Source organism: Calonectris borealis, chromosome 5 (assembly GCF_964195595.1).
Source record: "Calonectris borealis chromosome 5, bCalBor7.hap1.2, whole genome shotgun sequence".
Taxonomy (NCBI): domain Eukaryota; kingdom Metazoa; phylum Chordata; class Aves; order Procellariiformes; family Procellariidae; genus Calonectris; species Calonectris borealis.
In genome coordinates this window covers 27,346,470-27,372,715 of record NC_134316.1, presented here as the reverse complement: position 1 = coordinate 27,372,715, position 26,246 = coordinate 27,346,470, and the positions used below count along the sequence as shown (strand labels likewise).

Sequence of the window (26,246 nt, the reverse complement as noted above, 5' to 3'; positions counted from 1 at the left end):
GATAAAAGAACCTATTACAAAGTGAAAGCTGGTGAAAGGATAGGAGGGAAAGCAGAAAAAAAAACATCCATTATCATGACTTGGTGATGAATTGACTTATTAGTCAAATGGTACTTAACTGCCAAATAAATTGGACATATTTAGTGTTACGAGAAAATTTTTTTAAGCTGTTTATTAGCTAAAACAAAAGAAAGTCAAGAGGGCAACTGAATTTTTATCTCCTAACTGCCACTACTGTGAACAGTTCAGTACCTCTGGAAGTTAAACAAGTTTGATACCAATTATTAAATGACTAACAGTGGGGAAGTTATTCTAAATTTTATTATCACTACCTTTATTTCCACATTTCATTTCAAGCACCAAAAGAAACCAGCACAATAAATACAAAAAGTGAGAGAAAAACATGTATTTTATTTGTATTGAGGCAAAAGGAGCTCATCTCATTTAGATCAAAGAAATGGAGAGCAACTGATTTAATCAAGTTTTTGAGAATTTACAGAAAATAGAAAAAACCCTCATGCTTATCATACCAGTATATGATTGAATTTCCTATGTCAAAACTCTCTCTCTTCCTTTAGACTTGGCACAATTTTTTATTGCCCGCTACCACATTTCACATCTTTACTTTCAAAATGTCATATTACCTATGTAAACATCTGTTCTATGTGTAAACTTCAACAAGTAAATGGGAAAGCCTACAAATTTATCCACCCCAAAAAAATCAAGTATGAACTAAATATCAAATTAATTACATCATATTCTATATAATACTGTTTCAATAAGAACTATAGCCTGTTGAAAAAGGATGCAGAAACAAAAAGCAGATGTGCAGTGTCATGCATTAGTGTAATAACATTATAAGGCAATAATAAAAGAGGTAAATATATATTTTTTTTTAAAAGTATACTCGCCAAGACAAAAATCAAGGCTGTACTCTTAGTCAGTTCATTTTGGTAGTGTAGGATTTCTTCTTAGCTCAAGCTAAAAGTGTTAACTTTTGAGCGTATTTATCTGTTACTGTGTTTGATAATAGATACTTCTGTCAAAAATACAACATGTGGATTTAAATTTTGTGCAATAACAGATTTTTTACTTTTTCAGTTCACATTCTTCATGTGGAAATAAAAAAAACTCTGTTCCCAAAGAATCAAGTGGGGTAAGTGGGAAGAAATATTTGAAATTAAATACTCCTAAAATGAACAATACATGAACAATAGTATCTCTGCAGGAAAGAAAAGTTCAACAGCCTAAGCCAAAAGACTGAGTTAATACTATTTTTACATGCTTTTTGTGGCTTCTTTGTTCACTTCATGCTCAAATTGAGAAAGCAAAAGTAGTCACATGGCAGTCTGGAAAGTCCGACACCACCAAAGATTTCCTTTATTGTTCAATGTGCCTTTGCAGTGCAGAGCAGAATCAACCTCAACCATTTAAAAAGGAAACTGAAATCACATCTCAAAGTTGTTATAAATGATCTCAAAGTAATTATAGTATCACAGTAATCAAAATGACTGTTCTTTTTCCTCTAATTATAACTTAATCTACTACCTGTCATTTTTACAAACTGCAGTTCACATTAAAACATTTGCTGATAACAAAAGCTTTTCTTTGAAAACAACACTGCTTTACATCTAGTCAGGCAGCTTGTGCATATCAGAGCATTGTGTCAAGAGAGACATGGAAAAGGGTAAAGGAGAAAAAGCCGAAATATGGCTACAGCTTATCTGTGCCTTTAATGCACTGCAGAATCTCAGGCAGCACTAGAGACAGCAAGTTTCTTCAGATGATCCATAAATACTTGCAAGCTGACATCATCAGTAAGAATGGGTGCTCCAGACTCCTATAAATAAAAGGAAACAAGGAGAATTGATTATACTCGTTGTGAAGAAAAAGCATTTTAAGGCACAATACGTTCCATTAAATAAACGCTTCATAAATTTAGAAAGACCTTAGAAGCATATCATTGCTGAAATCCTCTGACAAAAAACAGTAGACTGTACATTTACATAAATTTTCATATGTTTACATAAATTCAGGCATAAACCAAAACTACACTCTCTTCCATATTAACGCATATGGCAAAGAGCTGCAGTATAGCAAGATATTTACATCAACCACACAAAACTCAGAGTATTTGACGGCTGCCAAATACTAACTTACAAATTTTTAAAAGTAAAGAAAACTTCCATGCCACAGTTCCTGTATCATTCCTACCTCAGTGGAGCAGACAAAGGTGAGAAAAACAGAAACACGCAAGTGACACAATTAACAAATCAGTATCTGTCAGTGAAGCTCAGACATATCAGAATGGCGAAAGGAGGAAACAAATCCACTAAGGGTCTGATATGATACCGAGTGAAGGTCAACCAGCTTTCTCAAGGAAAGCTGGGCCAATTCTCTCCTACAGCCTGTGTGCCACCTCAGAGAAACATCAAACAACATCGGAAGGTCATGCCACTGCAAAATCGTATCACAAAAGATTAAAAAAAACCTTTTGGGTGGATTTTTGCAATTTACTTTTTGACCTCAGAAGTAATTTTTAAGAATCCAAGAAGTTCAAAGTGGTCATTTTTTAATTACTATTTTTAAACAAATTTACAGTCAAAATAAAACAGCAATTGCAACTCTAAAAATGTTACATAGTAACTCTCTTAAGTCCTTTGAAACCGATCTGCCATTACTTCCATTTACAGATGTAGGAAGAATTCCTATAAATCTCAACAATTCAATCTCTTCAAAGGTACTAAGCACCCGTATTTCCAAATGAACTAGAGTTGTCTGAACTCTTACAAAATCTTCAAAAACACAGACATGAAAGTCTTAATGACGATGCTTAGAACTGGTGCCCCTTTTTGAGAACTGGCCAAAACCAGTTCTCAGTTAATGATCAAGGGACAAACCCAGGAGCAGTAAGAGTTCTTAGACCACTACAATACACTTGACACAATACACAGCCACTCTTGGGGAGGGCCCACTAAATTATCTGTGAGCTGATGGTGGCAAGATGAGAATAAAGGATGTTCTACTTCCAAGCCTGCCAAATGCTAAGCTTGATGTCTCTCTTATTTAAGAGGCCACAAGGGAATTACAAGTAGTTTAATTCTGGGGCAGGATACGATTTGCTACCTTGTGTCGTACGCATGGAAGGACAGTACATCATCCTCCAGTAAATAAACCACCAAAGGAGCTGACAGACCCCTAAGAAAAGAGACCCCTCACGATGACTGCTAGTGGCAATCCAGGGTAACAAAACCAATGCACAGACTATTCCTGAAGCTGAACACCTTATCCAACATGTGCACACAGGCAGCCGCTGTCACCACTGCTACCACCATCAGCAGTAGCTTTACTCCGAAGACTGGGAACCCTTCATTCTAGCAGGTAAGGTGGCAGAGTATTTTATTTGCTGGGGAATAAAGTGAAAACCAGCAAGCTCACAATGTAGAAGTCTGAAAAGTACATGAGAATTCGCTTTGATTTTTCACAGACCACCTTAAGTTTTGTTTTCTATTCATTCAAAATTTTGATCTAAGGTATAATGAGAATTTAAATTTAATTAACAGTGATTTCGTGACAGCTAGCTGGGTATTTGGTAAGATTTGTGCCATTGACCTCTTCTTTCATTTCAAATTGCAAATTCCCCATAGTTACCAAGACAAAAAGGATCAAAAAAAAAAAAAGCCGAAAATAAAGGCATTCTCAAATAAATGTCAGATCCAATATAATCTGAAAATTTCAACTGCATCTTCAAAGACTAACCAACATAATAGAGCTGTATGAAAAGTCTACCATTATTTTCTGAAAATGTTTTCTGTACTATATAAGGCACCTACCTGCTAAAGTTTAAAAAAATCTTTACGTACACTATTAAAAACCAAACTAGTCAATTAATCACCTCCTGAAAAATGGTTTCAGTGGTGTGTGAGTGCCCTCTTCAGGTCAATGTGGACTAACAAATTTTTCTGTAGACTCAGTTAAGCACAAAATAAAATTACATGAAACAATCCAGGAAGCTCATGAGAAAAACAAGAGCAAAACCAATTCAGTTTAAAATTTTCTCCCAACAGTTACATTTCTTATTTCATAATCTGTACTTGGTTCAACTTTGTTCACAAAAAACCCTGCAAACACAGGAGAATATTATGTTGAGCACACACGCTGCAATGCCACTGGGGAAATTAACACACCATTTCTTATGTTACTCTAGAACTGAAGTCTTTTCAATATTAAAAGGGAAAGCTGTCTTTTCTAAGATGTATCAGAGAGCCTCACTTGTCCAGCATGAACAATTTTCTTAGAGATCGGTTCAAGAATTGTTTTCGATTTGCATTTACATTTGGAATACTGTTTCATTTGCTTACTAATTAAATGAGCAGGAAACAGTTGTCCTGTACTGTTGGAAACACCAAAGCTTCAAAAATTTCCAGGTAATGTTTAGATAAAAAAAGACTTTTCAAACTACAGGATTTGTGTGTATGTTGTGGAAGAAATGTGATAAAGAGAGACACTAACAGACTGCTGGTTAGGTTGTCGACTTTGGAGGCAAGAGAACTGGGTTCAAATCGTGCTGCACCTGACTCAGTACAGTTTTGAAGTATTTGCACTTTGGATCTCAGTGCTCTTCCCTGCCCGAAGTTTCACTAGAACCAATACATCCTTATAAAAACGTACCCTGATAAAACCTACCTGACAAAAATCACTGTGGTAAAATTGCTACAGAGCTCTCTCACTCATGACTTGAACACTGTATGCCCTTTAGCAAAGTACTCTAAAAGTACAGTTAGCATGTTGCTTCAACTGTCTGATGCCATTACATTTTCATGAGAAAATGACACTGCACTAGCATTCACCCACAGCAGTATTTCTCTTCCCAGTATAAAAACTGAATCTGGAGGGAGAACATGGAACTAAGATGCAACGTTCAAGAATACAAGCTGCTCCAGAAAGTTTAACTTTTGAACTCATACATAACTTCCTTCCTAAAGACAAGATTTGAAAAACGGATTCCTGGTCACCTGGGCCACCAAAATTCTGGAAAACATCAGTACAGTGGTAGTGATGTACTTTTCAGTTCTTGCGTATAATTAACGTCAAAATTTATTTCCCCTATTGCAAAAAGGTCCCTTAGTCTTTATGTGTGGTAAGTGCTCTTTCTAAGGAATTTGGAGGTATCTTCTAAGAAAGATGGCTAGACATGAAAGTAGCTTAACAGAAGCTTGAAACAGCAAACCAGGTCATTTTTGTCTGAAGAAATGAAATCCATTTTTCTTAACTTTTGCAATTTTGGTGACATCAGGCCAAAACTGCATTTCTTTTTCAGTTTCAAAACTTGGCATTATTACTTATATGTACACAATGCATCACTTGATTTCTGAAACAGGGAAGAAGAACGTAAAATCATGCATGCCAGCTTCATCATCAGATTCATACTCACCTGCCCCCATGCATACATATTGTTATGAGTCTGAGAGGGATTTACTTTCGAAAGCAGGAAACGAGCCTTTAAAAAACAAAACATAGGCAATAAATTAATCTTCTTAAATAGAAGTTTCTTGTACTCAGAAAAAATTACACGTGTATGAAATATACCATTTCTATTACTTGGAGATAAAAACATGCACAGATACCTATTCAGAAGAGCAAGTAGCACCTCTATAAATAAAGACACTCCCTGGATTCTACTATATTCTGCTATAATGCAGAACTGCTAACAACTTTTCAATGCAGCAGAAAATAAAGCTTTTGTTTTTTTCTAAGCACTAGCAAAGCAAATATGAATATCGATAAAATGTTAATTAATAAGTTTAAAAAAAAAACCACAAAGAATACTTCTAGTATTGGTCCAGAGACCCTGACAAGTACTATCTTTTTTGTCTTACACACCTCACACAAGGAATCTGAGAGTCCAAGTCAGTATGGTAAAAACAGTAATAAATAACAGGATTCACAAATTAGACAAAAAGCTACTATTAAATATCTGGCTCTGTAAAAGCTTTAAAATTCAAAACTTTCATTTGCAATTTATATATATTTTAGCACAGAAATGCATGTTTACTACCAACAAAATCTCATGACATTACTAACACATCACTTCCTAGATTATGTAATATATATTTTACCATACCTGGCTTCCTCCATGCTCTGTATCAATGTATCTGGGCATTGGAAATCTGGAATGGAGAATTTCTTGGGCATCATCTATTGGAGCTTGTAGCAAATGATGGAAGTTTTCATATTCTGGCATATCTTGGTAACCTGATTTACGCCACTGAGCTATGGTCTGGGGATAGGGGGAAGAAAGAAGTTTAGAACTGATTCACCAATCTTTCCAAGAGGATACACAGGGCTTTTCAGAGGAGAATGTGCCATTGCTGGCCTCTTTTTCTATCACTTAGCCCTTTCTGCCCTATAGTATGCAAGTTAATTTTTAAAAGCCAAGGTGTGCAAGTAACATGCCACTAGGTTGGTTTTTTTTGTAAACTCTAACAATTTGTGTTAAACATTTAGTTCATGAGGTCAAGGGTACTATTTACAGTTCTCTAATATGCATACCTATGACACATAAAAAATAAATACTTACACTGACATTTACCTTTCAGGGCCTGCAGCGCAGCCTCCCCACCTCCTAGGAGTGAAGCTGGCTGCTCAAGGTCAGCTCACTGACACAGGCTGTTGTTAGGGAAGGCCTGGAGGGAGTCTCAGCAGGGGTTTCCCCCTCCTTTGCTTGGCAGCTGTTTTAAGCTGAGGCTCTCATCGCTGGCTCCTGCCTGAGCTCCATTGCAGCCGTGCCTGTACCTGGCCATGTACCCCACTCATCCAGACCCCCCACCCGGGGACTTGACTAACCGGCTAGAACTTGGACCTGCCTCATCCCCATCGACTTGTGTGACAATCTGGACTGGTGGCTGAACCTCGCTACTGTCTGTAAACTGCTCTGCTTGCCATGCTCAATGGGGTCAGGTACTCACTGGTGAGGCCTCTGCCTGCCTTGCAATCGTGCTCAGCTGCCCATTCCCCTTCCCTCAGGGAGCAGCCCACCCCTGCTGCTTCCTGACAGCATCTTACAAAAATACAGAGAATATTGTTTTATTTAATAAGTGTTAAAGTTTAGTAACCATTTTAAATAGCGCCGCTATGAGGACATGATCCAGAACAGTATTTCTCAAACTCTCAGCTGGGAACCATTTCCAGTTGCAAAGCAGTAAAAAGCAGCAGCTCAATTCCTCCAGTGCAGCAGAGCACGAGGCAAGTCACAAGCATTTATATTTATATTACTAGTGAATGTCTATCATCTACTCAACTGCCAGGAACATTTCATTCCTCCAGGACAGTGCAGGTGAAGGCTGACTGGTGTTCTGACTGCCTATCCCTGAAGAAGTAATTTAGAGGTCTAAAACAAATGAGTGAAAAGCAGGAGGGGTGTGCGGGGAATAACACTCAAAAGTTGGAAAATTATTGATCTAAAACAAATAATCTGCATATTGAAGCTAATTCATCTGAAACCCATCATAACAAACAGCACCAAAACATCAAGTAAGGTCAGGTATCTGTGTATAGGCATGTTAGGTTACCAAACTACAAACATGAATTAGGAGTCTGGTATCAGCCAAGCAGATGAGAGGTAAAGCACTGGAGTGCTATAGAACTGGGGCTTGACTTTCATAATGTAGCACTCCTACGGAAAAAGAATATTTATGTAAGAAATTACAAATCTTACCTCTCCATGATAAATAAGGATCTGGAAAAAGGTGTCCATAAGAAGAATGCGATCTGGTAAAATGCTGCTGCTATCCAGAAGAACAGGCTAAGATTTAAAAATAAATAAAAAAATACCAACTGATGCAGAATTGAGCAATCAGATGGCATTACCAGCTTTCTGAATCAGTCACTGAATCTTAGGGGCCTTTTCAATCACTTACTAAAGCTCCATATTTGCTCGTTTTCATGTTATACATCTGCAACCCACACAATCTCATTCTAAAGTTATCCAGCCTGATTCTGAATATATAACTTCATGAAAGTAATAAAAATGGTATTCAAGAGCTGAAACCTCTTTCATTATTATGCACTTTTCTAGTCTTTCAAGTACCTCCATATTTACCTATACAATGCCATTAACTTAAATGATATTTCAATATATAGATTCAGTAGTTATAAGATTTGGGGGTTGTGGGTTGTTTGTTTGGTTTTTTTAGTCTTGTCCTTACAGCTATTATTACTGTGCATATATATCCACCTATACTGTATATAATAAATACTCATGAAATCTAATACTTATGAAATCTAATGTAATTTTTAAAGTTTTAATTCACCTTTTTAAGGGCAGCGACACTATATTGGCACTATATGATTTTAATTGAATCAGTACCATGTGATTTAATTGGCTCAATCTTATTAGGGATTCCAAAAATATTAACTATTCCAAGAATAAAAAAAAAAAGATTATTACTCATTCTACACTGAGGTGTCAGCTTCTGCTTGATCATGCTTCTCCTTTGCATCACCCATGTAACTAATTGTTATTCATACATGGGAGAATGACCCTACACCTGTGAGTAGCTCTTCAGAAACCACCTCATTACTTTAATTTAAACTCCACTTTTAAAAGTCTTTTTTTTATCCCCATGACAGTCTTAAAAAAAAAAAAAAAAATCCTAACAAAAGTTAGAATTCCAACCTGCCAAGATCCTTGCCTACTATGTTTATGTTCATTGTCTTAACATTTCCTCACTCTCTCTTACCTATCAGACTACTTTTGTTGCCTCCTACCTTACACTTATTTCACAAGCTTCTTGGAAGATCATCTTTTTATTTTTGGTTTATACAGTATGTGCCATGATAAGGTCAGCTGGAAGGTTCTGTACCAAATCTATACATAATGGTAACCTCATCAAAATTAGAAGCTTTGGATGAGGGCATTAAGATAGAGGAAATTTTGTACATTTCAAAAAAACCCCAACTTTTCTTTCAAACTCTACAGAAAAAGTACATTTTGAAATAAAAACATTTTTGTTGATGTTTACATTCTGGCACCACAAAAAGAAAAGCAAAACTCATACAGCTCTCAAAAACTAACAAAAAAAATTACCATTCCTTAGTTTAAAACATCATCTCTTCACAAACTGACTTGTCAAGACTATGCTACATGAGAATTCTGAGATATGCCTTGTTCATAGTATGTTCTATATTAAATGAATATTCTTTCTCATGCAATAAATTTTAAACCAACACATTTTATAACGTGTAACCGTGAGGACAACAATCATCTCTCTCTCAGAACAGCACCTTTTAACCTACTATTATGTTATATATAATGATACCTCTGGAGGTCCATTGAAAGAGTAGGCATAAAGAATCGGCTGAACCATGATAAGCGACTGGGTGAGATCTTGACGCATAAAATGATGACGATAGTATGAGCTCTCATCTGGACTGTTATTAAAAACTTGCAAGAAAGGAGATCTTCTCAAGTGAAACATAAACTGCAAAACAAAAACCATTTGTTTGAACGTTCACAGATAAAAAGGAGAGTTGTACAAGGAGAGAAATGTTCTCCACAAACTACATGAGACCAATGCCACAAAAAAATTGAATTCCAAGTCCTTTAACATTTTTAACTTGTATATGCAGCTTTGCCAGTTTTTATATAATCTCATGAGAGTAAGACAGAGAGATCAGAATGGATAAACCTACAAAGCAGCTTTGAATTAAGAGGAAAGTTTAGTGTTTCTTCTTCTCCAGTACTCACTGGAGAAGTATGACTAAATATTGCCAAACCCTTCACTTTACTGTAAGTTCTACTGTTCCTACAAGGGAGGCTGCCGTGCTTGCACACAGAAGGTAAGTTATAGCATGTGAACAGAAAAAGGAACATTAACCACAGCAAAGTTGAAATTCGTTAGTAAAATGGAAAAAGCGAATCCTTTCATTGCTGAATCAATCTCTCCACATGCTGAATCAATCTCTCCACAACACTTGAGACCACAACCCTGAGACAGATTGGTAGATTACTCAAACAGAAATATCATGGAAGTCCATGAAGAGTCCAAAAGCAACATATCAGGAGCTATCAGAATGAAGGAATTAATCAGAACGGATTATTAGCAAAGAAACTATTCAAAGTTTAATATAGTCAAGCTCAAGTTCACTCCACCAGTGAAGTGTTTCTTTTCAAGTCAGTATTATAAATCATATAGGAAAGAAACAAGAAAGCAAAACCATATCTTTCCTCATGTTTTCTGAATTTCTTCATTAAAACTGTCCTTAAAAAAAACAGTGTCATTATCTGAATTACAAACTCAGGTAAGATATGGATTCCATCATAGGAGAAACAAAAAATACACACAGTTAGAGGAAGTTTAGCTGTAAGGACAGAGGGCAAAAGGGAACACAGCAGCACAGACAACAGAAGTGATTTGCCTAATGTCACATGCCGGGCAGTAGCTGAGGGCAGGGGGCCCTTCCATTCTGATACCCAGTGTAATGCCTTATTTTACTCTGTGCTACAGTGCCTCTTCCTTCACTGCACGTTCTCTCTTTATCCCTCATAGACACACCTTCCTTCCACTCACCTGTGGGTAAAGTGAAAAGGTTTCTGAAAATCTGAAAGAGCTTGGATCATCCTTGTGATATTCGCCAAATTTCTGACACTGGAGTAAAAGAAAAATTTATCTAAATTAAGAAACATACTTGCTTGGTTATGTCACTACTGTAAGTTTGTTTGCTTTTAATAGACACATGATTTGAGGTGCTTACAGCTTTCTAAGCAAACAGAAACTTAGCAAAAACACTGATGTAAGTTCTTTTCTTAACAAGCAGTGATTTCCTTGCGTATGAGGCTTTAATGGCTTTTTGGGTTTTTTTCTCTAAAATCGCTAAGCAGAGTTAGATGATTAAACAGCCCTGGAGAACATGTTTAAAATTAAATTATTAATAACTACTTACTTACAAGTAAGAAATAAAAAAAAAAAAAAAATAAACCACAACAACAGAAAACTGAACTTTCAAAAATAAAGAAATTCCACATGGTTTTCTAGATACTTTGGCTTTTTTTTTTTTTTTGCTAAAAATATTTCCTCTACAACATCATTATAGGCAGCACAAAGTAGAGAAAGCTTTAATTTCTGCTAATCTCATGCTAGAATTTTTCTCAATTGCTGGCAATTACCAACTGCTGAGGGCTGAGGAAACATTAATAAATGAACTAAAAACGTACCTGCTCTTTTTTGCAGTTAAAATAGAAAATCTTAGTTAATTTTGCATACCCACTTGTGGAAATGAAGCATTCAGTTTATTTTTTGTTGTGTTTTATTTTTAAAGAAACAATCACTAACACTAGTCATTTATGAACACGGAGACAAGAAACCAATCTAACTCTTTTAATATAGTCCTTTTTACCAGTCGTATAAGTTGTCTGTCCAGCCACCTAAGCACATCAGGCCCCTCTTCTGTCTCCGCCCTATACACTGCCAATCTAGCCATGAGAATCGCGGCAGCTTCCTGGTCAAAAGATGCAGCAATGTTTTGAATCTGTGTCTGTGCATCTGCCCAACTACAAGAGAAAAATACAAGTATTTGCATCACAGTGAAAGGAAAGATGTCCAACCTCAAAATATCCCTTCAAAATTAAGGCAAAGAAAGCAGTGTTAGCATTTTAACAAACTCATGCTGGAGCTTCAAAAATCTACTGGGTGTAAATGAGCAGCCTCTCAGTTAACCATTCTTTAATTAGAAATGTCTTTATTTATACAGATGCCATGCAACCAGTGAAATAAAATATAATGCCACTTATAAAACAGTTATTATATTAAAAAAAATTAATTATGAAAGGTAAGTTACAGAAAACACTGTCCATGAAGCTAATCACACATTCCCACACAAGCAGTTTTCTTGTGCACCTTGCTTGTTCTTTTCAATTTACAAGGTGAACTATCAATCTGTCCTTTTAACAGTCACCAAGAAGATTTTACTAATATAACTAATGTAAGTTAACAAGATATTCCTATCAACAGTAAGGGCAATGCTTTTTTTGATAAACTGAATCTTCCATCGAATTAACCAATCAATAATCTCCTCCAACTTAAAGGAAATGTCATTGGATGTTGAAAAATGCCTGCATGATATTAAACATCACCTTCTAAAATTGTGAAGTAAATTGAATCAAGGAAGCTGCAGGTAAAGGTTATACATGGAAGAACAGGTATTTACACCCCCCTGAACTGCAGCTAGCGCTCTCAAGTTAAGTTATGAAGTGATCTTTGCCATTCCCTAAGTCCAACCATCTCCTCAGTTTAGGCCATAGAATTTCACTCAAAGCTTCCTCTTCATCTAAAATCATTTGGTTTACTTCAGAGCACTCCCATAAGATCATTATACAGCCACAGCAACCTCTCAGAGAAGAAGGAGCCCACAGAACAAGAGAGGCAACTGTCTCAAAGGTATGATCATGCCTTCACCACCTGTGGCACTGCATATCCCAGAACAATAGATTGGTTACAAAATCTAAAGATTAAAAGGCAAATATATATCCTGCTTTTTCGAAAATGATACATCACAAGTAAAACATACTTTCTGGCAACTGTCGTCACTCTGATACGTCTCTGTCCACTGGAATGCTGGTACTGAGTCACAAACTGGATTGCACCCCGTCCTCCTTGAGGAATGGGAGCGTTGTGCTAAGTACAGGAGGAAAAAAAATTAAATGGAGGTGAATCTCAAGATTTTACAGTATGATTTGAAAATGTATAAACGAATTACTAGAAAATAATAACATTCTTAGCAATAGGCAGCTCAAGTTATATAAATGCATTGTCTGGTGTTTTTATTATGCTGAGTACCTTTGCTAAACATGGCTAACAAACTTCGAGACTGTTAACGGATGTTAGGAGCAGTTGCTGCCTCCACCAGATACCCTTAAAGCAACCAATGCTCTCTCCTTCCACATACCCTTGCAGAGACAATACTTTCAAAGGGGCTGTGTTACAATTGCTGATTTCATTAGATTTTATTTGAACACCACGCGATTCACTAGAATTACAGGGCAACAAAACCAATACTACTCTAAAATGTTGATTAATGAATCCCAGAAAGTGCCATCGAAACATAAAGATTGGAATCCAGGTGTAAACTGAAATTTTAGAACTCTGGTCAGTAGAAATATAGGTTTATATACTGCTAACAAGGTAAGTAATTCCAAAAGAGGAGGATAGTTGAAATCAACTATTACACACCCTGACTGGACCAGTTTTAGAGCTAGTAATAACATGAGACGAAAATAAATATGCAAAAAGTAAAATGAAAAATGGCTAAGGTAAGTTCAAGTTTTCAAACCTTTGCATAGGTTATAAAGTATAGCATACTAAATATATAGAAACTACAGTCAACTCACATAGTTCCTGAGCTTCAAATATTTGGAAGAAGGGAAAGTACTAGCAGGAAGTGGCACATTTGCTTGTCATGTTTTTATCCTCTTTCCTAGTACCCCCTCAGGGAGATAGGAAACCAGGCTATATGCCCCTGAGGCATTTCAATTAAGCCAATCTTTACTTGCAAATACTGAGCAATTAAAGCATAAATTAAAATGTAACATTATGGAGTAATTACCTTGTAACTAAAACGTCAGAGAAATACTGAAAAGCACTTTTAAATATACAGATTACAGTATTTTCATATATTGCAGCTGAATACATTTTAATAAGTAACACTGAAAAGAAAAATTGGGACTTAGATTATGAACTCTATCCAAAATTTGTAGAGCTCTTTGGTTCTCATTATCATATTCAAGAAGAAGATTAGCTCATCATTAAGCTGTTAGTGTCCATCTCTAACACAAAATAGTAACATCACTTGTATGTTGTACATGTATCATATCGTAAAATACAGGCTTCAACAGTCACATAAATAAAATTACTGTGTTTAGTAGACAAGTAGACAAGTATTTATTACCTGGTTGACCACCTCAAAGTACAGTGCAAGTGTTGTAGTAGGATTAAGTCCACAAATCTTCCACTGACAAGTACCTCCTGTTCCAATCTCCTGTAGAAAGATTTTTATAATACTTTTACAAACCAGAATTATTATCTTCCTTTGTGAAGTACAACATCTGGCCATTATAGGTAATTGTTTATGTCTACTCTGTCACAAGTCTTCTCCCTGCTCACTCTGTCAGCTTCTCAGACAAACACCCTTGGAAAACAACGGCAGTGTTGGATGCAGGAATAATAAAAAAGGAGATGGTTGCAAAAGATTAGAATATTAGAAAGACAAGGAGATGGCATTAGAAAAATGGAAAAAGCAAGTCAGAAACAGGAAAAAGTACTAGCCTTTGCTTAACAGTCCCAAGAGAAGAGGTAAGAAGCACATGTAAGTGGAATGACTCTTCTAAGGCACACCATTAAACTTCAACTAGATAGCTTACATAGTATATAGTGACATAGTCTCTAGTAACTAATAAAGTAACTGCATATAGAGTGTGATGCATTTCAAGTGACAATTCCTTTTTGTCATCCAAACAACATAAATACCCAGAGAAACCAATTAAAATAATCAGTCATCCACAATGGACCCAGTGAAACCAAACAAAACATTCAAGGAAAATTATACTGGCAATATTTTCACTGTGTTTGTGTTCACTGTTAAAAGCATTATGGCTAGATTAATTGTCCAGTTACCACTTGTAACGAGCTGCATGCATCTACATTTTATTCATATGTTTTACCTCAAAAATTTTAATTCACGTAAGTTCAACAAAAAGGGTTTTGGAATAGAAATTAATCATTATATAATTGCAAGGCAACAGACGAATTCACAATTAATTTTCTATTACCTCCTATGATTTAAATATACAGCTTAAATAAGGAGATGTACATTTGACTGTTTTTTGGGTTTTTAACTTTTATTGTAATATATGCAATCATTCAGGTGACAAAATAAGAAAATCTGAACCAGACCACTACGAAAATAAGAAAAAAAAAAGCTGATTATATTGAGATTTTTAGTTCACAAAGATGCAGTCATAAATACAAGGAAAATTTAGGCATGAAAAATGGTTGATTAAAGCAGGCCATTTGTAAGCACTTTCACACTGGAAAGTGCTCCACTATGCAGACTTTTAGGAACAAAAGTAAGACTTTTCAAATGTAGGACATTTTGGTTACTTGCAGAAACTCTTTTTGATTAGTAATCAAATGCAAAATTAAACTATAATAATATTATTTGATAAGAAAATAAGTGATCCTTTAAGTCTGATGTAAATTTAAAAGAGTTACTTCAGGAGCCTGTAATAGTTGGATATTCTAACCAATTAATTAAATGTGAATTTGGTGGAACAGCTATACAAATGGGAAGATGGGGTCAAGATGAAGGTGTTTTGTGTCCTCCTGTTCACTCAGTCTTTCTAAACAAAGTATTTTCATGGTTCTCTGTTTGGACAAAAGGACATAGCTCCGATTTTAACAATAAAGCATGCTAACTCACTTTCTACTTGGTTTCTGCTTTGTCAGCGTGTAACTTCTCTGTAATAATTTTAAAGCAACCACCCAGTGGACAAACCTAACCAACCAAGCGAGGTCTAATACAACTTGAATCTAACCTATCAGCCAACAGGAGCTTATCCAAAAAACAGCCCTTGCGTGTCTTTAATTTAAAATTGGTAAAAAAGTAAACACTCTTTCTTCCATTTATAGAAAAGTTTCAGCCTCTCTTCAAATCCAGAAATCCTAAATCCTATTGTTCCATAGTAGGGTATTACCTTCATTTTCAGCAAAGTTAACTTACATTTTCTGAGACACAAGGTCCTTTAGAGTTGAGAGAGACACAGGGTCCAATCGCTCCAGAAATCTTTACTTCTCTTGAAGTCTTCATATTTAGAAGAAAAACTTACATTAATATGCCACACTAAGAAGAACTCAGTCTTATTTTATCGTTAGTTAATGAAAACCTTAATGCAAATCAGACTCTTGATACCTTTAGGAAAGGTTATACATATAATAATACTTGAGATTAAAACTGAAGACGAGTAAGATAAGCCTGTACATACGCCACACTGAATTTACACTCTCTTATCTCCTAAACATATTTAGCTAAAAGCAAAGTTCAGTTATTTACGTTCTTCCAATGTAATTTTGAAGTGATTTGTACGTTCCTCTAGAACTGGGACTCCCTATTAGCATTTTCCAGGATCTTCCAACAAAATCCACAAGAACATGTACGTGAAAAAAAGAGGGTTCAATTATTTGTCCTGACAGTAAAAACTTAAACAGAATTTTACTGAACAAGAAAATAGCCCCACATTCTTCTACAAGGCAGGATTGTAATACTGTGCAAGAAACATCATGGAAGACCATACCTGAACCTACAGCACATTCAGCTCTAAGCTTCTCACAAGAGCGGAGGTGAAAATGAACATTGTTAAAGTCCCAGAGTGGATTCTGATAAGGATGGAAAATGAAAGGAAAGCTGTCCTGGACTATGTAGAGAACCTGGACCTAAAACCAAGAAACACTCACGACTGATACCAAAATCTATGCACATAGCATTGTGAGTTTGTAACAGAAACATTAATTTTAGTTCAGTCTCCTTTTTAGCTGTCACTGAATGCAGGGTAAGAAGGAATTAACATTATTCCTAACTCACATTTACAGAATCACAGAACTGTAAAAAGATAGCTAGGCAGTAACAGCTATGTCCAAGCCAACCCTGACACATCTGTTTAGCATGTTCCTAAAATTCCTTAAAGGGCAGAGATTCCACAGTTCTTAGCCATCCTATTCCAGTGTTTCACTAACACATTGCATTTTTTATTCTTACCTTTATTTCTAATGTGCCACCAAATCCCATTTTAAATTGTCCTTGCATATCTTTTGTGAATACTCTTTGAAAGGTTTGTTTGAATAAAGATGTATTGAAAGAGTCTCCCATTACCATGTAGCCTCTAGACAACAACAACAGCAAAAAGAACAAGCACACAAACAAAAGCCTCAAGTTAAAACAGATTACTTGTTATGCAATAATTTAGAACATGGCATTTATATAGCTTATTTCTATTAAAGGCTAAAACTAATGACAGTTCATGGTGAAGCACATTTTTGCCTTCTTAAAATGGACTATCATTAAATTAATATTTTGTTAGGGATGAATTTTGTAAGTGAGCTGCTTGCCCAATCAGCATCGTAAGGTCATTATGATAATAATACGTAACAAAATCTTTCACTGGGAAAATACTAAACTGGACCTCAACACTACAAATGTCTCATAACCTTGTCAAGCAGTCAGTTAACTACTTCTAATATTCAATATTTCAAACCTATTACTATGCCATTTTATTTTTAGTAGTTCACTCATTATTTCAGGCTTAAATCTATGCTCAAGAAGCATGATTTGCTTTTATGCTTAGCAATATTCTGTGGATGTTACTGCAACGGTTGCCACTCATCATGAAATATCATAGACTGCATTTAGAAATAGTAATGGGAGATATTATTGTTATTCATCCAAAAATATTAATTAAATCATATTAGTAAAATATGTTAACAGGTCAAACATTACACCTGAAAAAACTTATAGAAGTTTTCAGGTGGATACTTGAAGATAGAAGACAATAGATACGGGCAGAATCAGAAATCCCTCCCTGTATGTAGGGTGTAACCAAACAGAAAATAGGAACAGCTGTAAGAGAAATGGACAAACTACGCATTAAGGCTAGTTTTGCTGGAAGAGCAGAAACAGGGTAAGGTGAGTCACAAGAGCAGAGGGAAAGAGCAAAATTACACTGTAGTATATAGAAAAATACAGTTCAAGTTTGATGCAGAAAAGGAATAGGAATCACATGTGCATGTAAAGACATAAACTTAAAGATCCTAAGCAGTGGAAACTCCCATGCTAAGGCTATACAAACACACCTCTGAAAAGAAGCAACCCAGCAGTGACTAGCATGGCCAAGCTGGCCTGAAACTCAGCCAGCGTATCTTCATCACAGCCTGCGGCTGCATCTCTCCTTCTTCTTGGTATGCCTAGATAGGTAGCACGTGCTTAGGATCCTCTGTCATATGAAAGTACTGACAGGCAACTAAGAAGCCTGTTACCCACAGATACACCAGTTACTAAACTGATAAGCAAAAATGCTTCATTTAATTTTACCTGCAGTTGGTATTGACACAGCTAACAATAACAAGCAAGAAAAATGAGCTTAGTGAAAGAATTCAGACTGAATACAGAAGTCCAACCTAAAAATCAAATGGTATGTAAAGCAGGTGGCTATACTAGCAAAGATGAAGTATTACAAGTGTAGAAAAGACTTTCAGAAACAGAAAGAAAAGACAGTATTTGAAAAAAATACGGAGGAAGAATTGGCAGGATTTACAAAATTAATGAGATACTTAACATGCAAGCAAGAGGCAAAAGTTATCCCAGACTGTAGATCTGTGTAAGAGGAAGGATGAGGGTGTCATCCACAAAGAAAGAAAATAGGGGAGTAGTTTGATGAGAAAGACTAGAACTTCCTTTGATCCTGTTAAAATGACCTGATGGCAAGACAAGCTGGAGGGAATACAAGACCAGGACTGAAATGTAGAACTGGATAGAGGGAGCAAAAATCAGGAGCAACAGATGTACCTGATAATCATCTAAGACGGTAGTTGAACCTATGAGCAACAGTATATAGAAGAAGGGCATAAACAAGACAGAAGGAATAACACAGGGTTTTGTACCACTCTGAAGAGCAAGAAAAAGAAGGATGACAGGTCCTTATCTTTACTGAAATCTGCAGCTTACATACACACATACTGAAAAATAGCAACAGCACATAGGATAAACTGCCTGTTTAAAAGATATCCATGTTATTTAAGCCTCAAACAGATCATATTAAAAAAAAAAAACACACAACAAAACAACAAAACAAAACAGCAAACCCCGTTCTGATTAAACCCACAATTATGGTGACAAACTTGCCAGAGGCTGACAAATTCCAAAATTCTGGTAAAAATGCAACCATCACAGTATATCAGAGTAGGTTTGTGGGGTTTTTTTGTTTGTTGTTTGTTTTTTTAAAGTAGCAGAATGTTTTTGGTAAGTGCTTCCTGTTAAACAATTATTTAACAAAAAAAACCCCAACACACCACACACAAAAAACTGCACCTTCACATACCACTTTAAAATGAACAGGCACATACCCAGTGTAGTTGGGACAACACTTCATCTCCAGAAGACCAGTCTGATCCAATGCACATGCATATATGTCAACAACATGACCATTTGTTGCAGCCCGATTAGCCAAGGCTTCAAAATGCTAAATCCAAGATGAAAATACAGTTCATGACAATTTATGACGTGAACTCTCTTCATCTCCAGATTAAATCCTAAAGTCCCAAAATTTTTCTAAAACAACATTATCAGACTTTATTCACATCGTATTCTAATACAAGCTAAAAGAATTTTTTTTTCCTGAAGTTAAAATTAAGACTGGAATTTTCAACACCCGTGTTTTTTTTCCTGAGCAGCTGAAAATCTGACTCACACTAGACAGACCAGGGGTTGCTATTTAAACTAGAAAATTACCTTGATCTTTTCTTTTTAAACTTTGCATTAAGTACTAGATCCAACACACAGAATTGAATTTACCTTTCCAATCTCAAGTGCCTATAACAACAGGCGCCTGCGCCTGAGCTAATTGTTTCAGCTCTCACTTAAGACGAATTCAACAGGTTTTGGATGCAGTTCACCTGCCCAAATGTACATTTAGGATGAAACAAACTATGCCTAAACTCTACTGCCTAACTCTCCCCCAACTACAGAGACAGTTTTGAGCAGCTGTCTTAGAAGCAGACAGCCTTATTCTAGATATATCATCTAGTCACATTAATCTTCTCTGACTTAAACCAGGGAAACACTCCAAAGAACTTTAATGTAAAGCTAGACAAAGTCCTAACTCAATATACTGAAATTTCTGAAGAAATTCCTGAAGACATGCCACTATTCAGAGACAGGTAAACAAAACCACACAATTCCCACCTCTTTATACATTTGCTACTACTAACAGTATTTTACAGTGCCAGGCAATATAAATGTTTACTGGTAAGATTCCTAAAATATCACCCATGACCATCTCTTACCTTAGTACCCTTTTTAACATATTTAGCATTGTCTTTTTCAATGTCATGCCATGATCTTATAGGTAACTTCAATTCATCTCCTACAACCATGCCAGGTCCTTGTGTAGCAGGTCCTCCAATGAACATCATTATACGTGCACCAGTATTAGGAAAAGTGCACTGCAGGAAATAAAAGACAAATAAAACCATCAAGTTTTGCGACAAGTTGAACAAAAGAAATAGCTATGCAGGTATTCATCATGTTTATAGGATTCTAACAATAACTGTACTTTTTCCCTCCAAAAACTTAAATCCACTGTTAATTCAAAGTCTCAATTTTCCCTCATTAAAATGTGTAAACACCTGCGATTACTCAATGTATGTAAGGAACGACATCCATCAGAATCATCATACAAATTTAATATGCATCAATTACTAAGGTTTTTGTATACTGATTGTGGAAGCTCTTCTGCAACAAAATGTCTATTTACATATTAGCACAACTGTAGTTAAAGCTATTACCTCAAGGAGCCCTACAGCTATAGAAAGAGCCACTCCAGAAGAACGTAAGGGCCGTTTTCCTTGCGGAACAGGCCAAGGATCCCGTTGCAGTTCACCCAAAAGATCAGTAAGATTCATATCAATTTTCTGCACGGGTTGCAAAAATCTGTAAACAAATACATGGAATTAGTTTAGATTCAAATTGTTAAATAAAATTTTTATCAGCAGATGATTACCTATGAATCTCAAAAAGAAACTCAAGTTTCACTACTTCAGTGAAAATCAAAGATCAGAAGAAACATTAACGTATAAAGAATTTTTCATGCTCTCTGCTATGGGCTGTCTACAAATGCAGCTATTTATTGGAAGGCGGAGACTGCGGAACTGTCTCTCTCTTTTATCATTTCATCAATTTCTTCTATGTCACAGTGGGATACACAGGAGAATCAAACACCAACCATTTCCAAATGAGAGACAGAAGGGGAGGGGAAAGGAATGGAAGAGGGAGAAAAAGGGAAGGTATAACTGGATATCCACATAAGAAAGGGGCACTAAAGCAGCTATTAACACTTTCCAGCATACCAACCAACAGAAGCATCATTATTTACATATCTATAATATGCCTATATAACAGTCTCTCAGAATATTTCCAAAGCATCATCCAGATGATTTTACCATCACCCATTAAGTCTTTTCTTCCCAGTACAAACTGTAGGAAAGAAACAGGCTATAACCATTAGTCTCCTAGCAAATTTGTGCCTGATCAAAAGGTTCAGCTGTCAGCTGATTGTTTTTGTTGTCATAAAACTTAAGTTTTCCAGTAAATCAAGGTATGTTTTTTAGATGTTTTAAGCACATTACCTGTTAGAAGGTGGTGGCTGCTGTACTTGAGGACCCCGACCAACTTGTGAAACAGCTACTTTTGTAAGCCCTAACATTTCCTGTAGTCAAATACAAAAGATTTTATTTCAAAATTTGTTTACAGACTATTTGAATTTCTTCATCACCATCATCTTGATAATTTCTTTTTGTTTGCTTTTGTGCGTTACCTGCAGCTGTTTTGCAGATAAGTCCTTTGTTCCTCTGAAAACATAACTTTTGGAAATTCCTTCACAACCAAGCTCATGAACTTGCACCATTCGTCCAAAGGTAATGAGACCTACTAACGCAGTTGGTGGCAGGAGACTAAGCGACATTTGCATGGATTCCTTCAGAGCTTGCAAGTCTTCATCTTCCATGCATGTGTCCACAACATAAAGAAATATCAAAGGCATCTGAGGACCACGCTTTAAGAAACACAAATATAATCACATGAAAAACAAATCTTGCAATATTTACAGGATCAAAAATGAACAAATAAAGTGTATTTTGTAAAAGTTTTAATTTTAATCATACCAATAATGTCAATATTCCATCTAATTTACCTCCCTCTCAAGTAGTAATCAGTATCTGGGGCTAAAGCGAAAGGAAACCCCTATCATACTGAATTCTGCGCAAAAATGAAATGCTTACTGCAGAAGAAAACAAAAAAATCCTTTCAGGATGTCATGATAGTTTTGAAACGTGCCAATCATATAAATCTCTTAATATATAATGAGCTTTTATTGCTCCAAGTGAACATAATAGTCATAAGGCTATTCACAATTATAAAATATTCCAACCTGATAACATTCTGTGGCATTTCACCTCATAATTTTTACTCTAGAGATCATCAGTTCTTTTTATTCTTTCTAAACTAATTTTGCTGTACTATGAGCAAATATCCCCTTTACGTTGCAAGAGTTGGCAAAAACTAGAGATTCTGTTCAGTCTTCGCTCTTCATAATCTGAATGCCTCACTGAAGTCTTACAAATTTTAATCCTCAAAAATGGAATTTAGAGACTACAAATCTGCAATTGCAAATGTTTGCAATTTGGGGTTGTAGGTCCATTTTTTATTTCTATTCAAGTAACTTCTATCTAAAAAAGGATTAATATTAAAATTCAAACACCTGAATTGAATATGTATTAGCTGTTTTCTCCAAACCAGCTAGCCCTAAAGCTAACTCATAATCATTCGATTACAAACTTAAATTCAAATGATTAATCAGAGATGAATCAACAGTCAAATTTGAACTGATATCTTTTGAGCAAGCACAGCAGTAAGCAGACCCCCAGCACAAACACAAATTAAACTCCTGATAAAGAAACAGACCTAACCAAAATATTGCCTATAGAAGAGACCTATCTTTTTCTTTTTTTTTAACCAGTCTTATTAGCCATCCTTGTGTTATTATAAAAAGTTGTTTTCCATTTCCAATTGATGACACATATGTTCAATCAACTAACAAGCACAGAGACTCACAGTCATTAAAACACAGTGAAGAAATAAAATTAAAATTAATTCTTTTTTTATATTGCAAGGTTATAGGTGTTGAAGATTTTATTTAATGATTTTACCTGTACTACATATTCAATGCTGGAGAACTGAGGTAAAAGTTCAGCTGGCTGATTCATTTCAGATATGCCAGCATAGGTAGGAGGAAACTGCAAGTAAAAACACAGAAATTAAGTATAAACAAAAGATTACAACTTCTACAAAGAACAAAAACATACGTATGGACTACTTTCCTCTGCAACGAATGTTCACTACTGCTGTCAGGAAAAAATTCTCAATGAAATCTCTGAAGATACAGCTGCACACTCATGCTCTTGCTGTCAATTTCAGTTCACAACTACAACCTGAAAAATGAGGATTTTCACTTTTACCTTATAAAAAAGATTTTCTATATCCTGAATGTTTCATTTTCTTACCTGATTTCTCTGATAACAAAAGTTGCAAGCCCAGAGTTTTGCTCGATAATCCACTTGACTATAAAAATACAATAAGAAAAATTTATATAGCATGAACAATTCTTTTTCCTCCACTGACCCTAGAATAAGTTTCTTCTAATTTTTCAAAAACACATTGACTTTGAAAAAGCTTCCTCCTAATATACTGTCTCCTAAATACCCATACTACAAATTCAAAGTAAGTGTAGTCTTACACAGACATATCAGGCAAATTATTGTCTTTAGAGAAGAGGAATGATTTTCAAGGAAAAGCAGCAAATAAGAAATTTAAGAATACAGACTCAGCACCTTTATTAGAGACCTTCTGCATGGTTTTAGGCAAATCATTTTAACTCTCCCTACCTTGGCGTTTTTCTCCTTTCTCAGCCTATGCCTATTAGCTGTCAGAGTCTGGGACTACCTTGAATATACATTATGCCCTAAAAAGTCAGGTTACAACTTAATAGCCCTCTAGTGAAAATAACACTTTTTTCAATTGATGAGCTTACTTCTTTTTATCTACATTTTTATTAGTATTCAGATAGTTAAAATAAAAAACGCAACTTGTACCTTCATGCCATACAGATGTCTTACAAAGTCCTACTCATACCTTAAGGGAAAGTAAACTTTACATGTTTTCTTTCTATCACATCTCCTCCTGTCTAAAAGGGCAAAAGTCTTTTTAAAACATCATTAAATCTTTGGATAAATCCCAGCACGCTGTAAACACAACACAGCTCTATTGAGATCAAATGATCTACACCAATTTCAGGGGCTGCAGATTACCTAGCCACACAAAAGGTCTCTCCAAATTGAGTCTCTAATCACACCTTGTAAAAAAAAAGAAAAATCCAGTCATGACTTGCATACATGAGACAGGAAAAATGTACACTGTTCACTGTAATGTCAGGGATCTGACTGACCCTTTATGGCTTTGTCTTTCCGTTATTTTTCTTTCAGCCCTCAATAAAAGATAATGCTTCTGAAAAAGTTAGCTTCCACTAAGTCTGACTTCCAGTATAATCAGCCACTGTGTCTATTTAATACTGAAACACAATCTGCTTTGAAATGCACGGACAAGTTGTTCATAAAATTGAGAGAGTTCTACAGGATCTTTTACGTCATGTCTAATCTCTCACTATCACTCAGTACCTTTCCTATGCCTATCAAACTCCACCTTAGAAATGGTTCCATTTCTTTTCCATACTTCTGTGCCTGGAATGACATACGAAACACCTCCTCTGCTTCCAACCTAAACTTATCCAAGACTACAATCCACAACCATTTGTGCTTGTGCCAATATCACCCTTTAGTTTAAACAGCTTTCACCTTCTCTCATGCCTACTTCTGATGTATTTATCTACCTATCTATCACATCTTTCAGTTTCTGTTTTGGTAAACTAAACCAGCTCACCTGCTCTGGTCTACAAATGAACTAAGGTCAGTAATAAATATAGTTTATTTTACTTGGAAATTGAACTATATTAGGGCCAAGAGTTAAAAAGATATAGCATAGTAACTTTTTGCCCTAGTTATTTTCTAGAGGCAAAATGCAGGAGTATACTAACTCACAAGATGTGTAGTTCCAGAAAAATAACACACCTAATCATTACTTAAATTAAGTACGTTGAAAAGACTAGTTAAATGAAAGCCATGTTAATAAAGCCATAAATATATATGTTAAATATGCAAATTATGTGCCATGTTAATAAAGCCATAAATATATATATTAAATATGCAAATTATGTGCAGAAACTTCTAAGATCTAGAAATTTGAGATGTATACTCATGTGAGGAGTACTTGAACTTCCACACACCAGATCTTTTGCATGTTTCACTGGCACTATTCTACAGATTGTTTGTAAGGAAAAATACTGGTAACATGTATTAGGTTTACCATAAAGGATTCAGAACAGCTCGACACGTGGTCCTACTGCACAAAACTGGCTCATACTGAATAGGAGGCAAGTCTGGCCGTTCTTTCAGTGGCGTGAAGAGGGCAGCCACCGGGACTACCATTCTTGTGGCTTCAAGACGACTTGAAGGCCAAACATTCCAGCTGAATCTAACTCCATCTCTGTCCTCATTCTGCTGGATAAATTCCAGGAAGGTTGTCATGGTCAACTTCTCTGTTTATCACTATAATAAAGAGAGAATCATTAGCAGAATGTTGAAGTGCAGACATTTTTAATCACAAAATATCGAATGTACTTAATGACAGTCACACATTCAAATACTGTAACTGAGTTATAATTAACAAAGACTGAGTAGTGCTTCTAAAATCCTAAAAGCAATGCACAGAATTACAAGGTGAAACAGAAAGAAATTTAAGACTCCTAGGATGCAGCAACCGCTTCAAAATAACAAATATTTGACACGGTGCAAGTTAAATACATAGTGTTAAAATAGTCCATCTTCTGATCACATCTTGACTCAAGCAACAAACTCAGGAAAGAAATGTTATAACTAAAGCAATAATTCTAGGGTAGGTCAGAGCAGACAACGTGCAGCACACTAACACACTATGAAAAAAAAGACTTGCTTACACACAAAAAAAAAATACACCCTGCTTTAAGGCCTTTCACTAATGCATTTAATTATTCATTCTGCTCATTATTCAAGAATCATTCATTCTTGCAAACTGTTTAATCCTCTAATTTCTTTAAGAATCAAATAGCAAAAAGTATTTCTAAGTGTAATTGGTTTATGTCTTCTGCTATGTCAAATTTTGTAAGAATTTTATAACCATAATTAACCCTTTTCAGTAACTCATCATGTGGCCTATATGCAAATATAAAGGAATAACAACACTATATTCCACAAGAGTACATTCCTACACCAATGCTAGGA

General features: G+C 35.6%; 1 protein-coding gene across 5 annotated transcripts in view; it reads right to left on the bottom strand.

Annotated features, from left to right (window-relative positions):
• Positions 1–391: 391 nt before the first annotated feature.
• SEC23A (SEC23 homolog A, COPII component) overlaps positions 392–26,246 on the bottom strand; it is a 34,610-nt gene continuing 8,755 nt past the window's right edge. For all 5 annotated transcript variants that reach the window (XM_075151614.1, XM_075151612.1, XM_075151615.1 and 2 more), the window contains 19 exons: positions 25,294–25,535; positions 23,379–23,436; positions 23,025–23,111; positions 21,635–21,871; positions 21,447–21,526; positions 20,607–20,751; positions 20,106–20,264; positions 19,167–19,282; positions 16,807–16,930; positions 15,775–15,855; positions 13,945–14,034; positions 12,568–12,674; positions 11,398–11,551; positions 10,572–10,649; positions 9,321–9,482; positions 7,718–7,804; positions 6,125–6,280; positions 5,435–5,500; positions 392–1,840 (listed from right to left, as the gene is read on the bottom strand). In XM_075151614.1, coding sequence (XP_075007715.1) covers positions 1,751–1,840; positions 5,435–5,500; positions 6,125–6,280; positions 7,718–7,804; positions 9,321–9,482; positions 10,572–10,649; positions 11,398–11,551; positions 12,568–12,674; positions 13,945–14,034; positions 15,775–15,855; positions 16,807–16,930; positions 19,167–19,282; positions 20,106–20,264; positions 20,607–20,751; positions 21,447–21,526; positions 21,635–21,871; positions 23,025–23,111; positions 23,379–23,436; positions 25,294–25,514 — 2,298 coding nt within the window. In that variant the 5' untranslated portion in view covers positions 25,515–25,535 and the 3' untranslated portion in view covers positions 392–1,750. The remainder of the gene's footprint in view (positions 1,841–5,434; positions 5,501–6,124; positions 6,281–7,717; positions 7,805–9,320; positions 9,483–10,571; positions 10,650–11,397; positions 11,552–12,567; positions 12,675–13,944; positions 14,035–15,774; positions 15,856–16,806; positions 16,931–19,166; positions 19,283–20,105; positions 20,265–20,606; positions 20,752–21,446; positions 21,527–21,634; positions 21,872–23,024; positions 23,112–23,378; positions 23,437–25,293; positions 25,536–26,246) is intronic.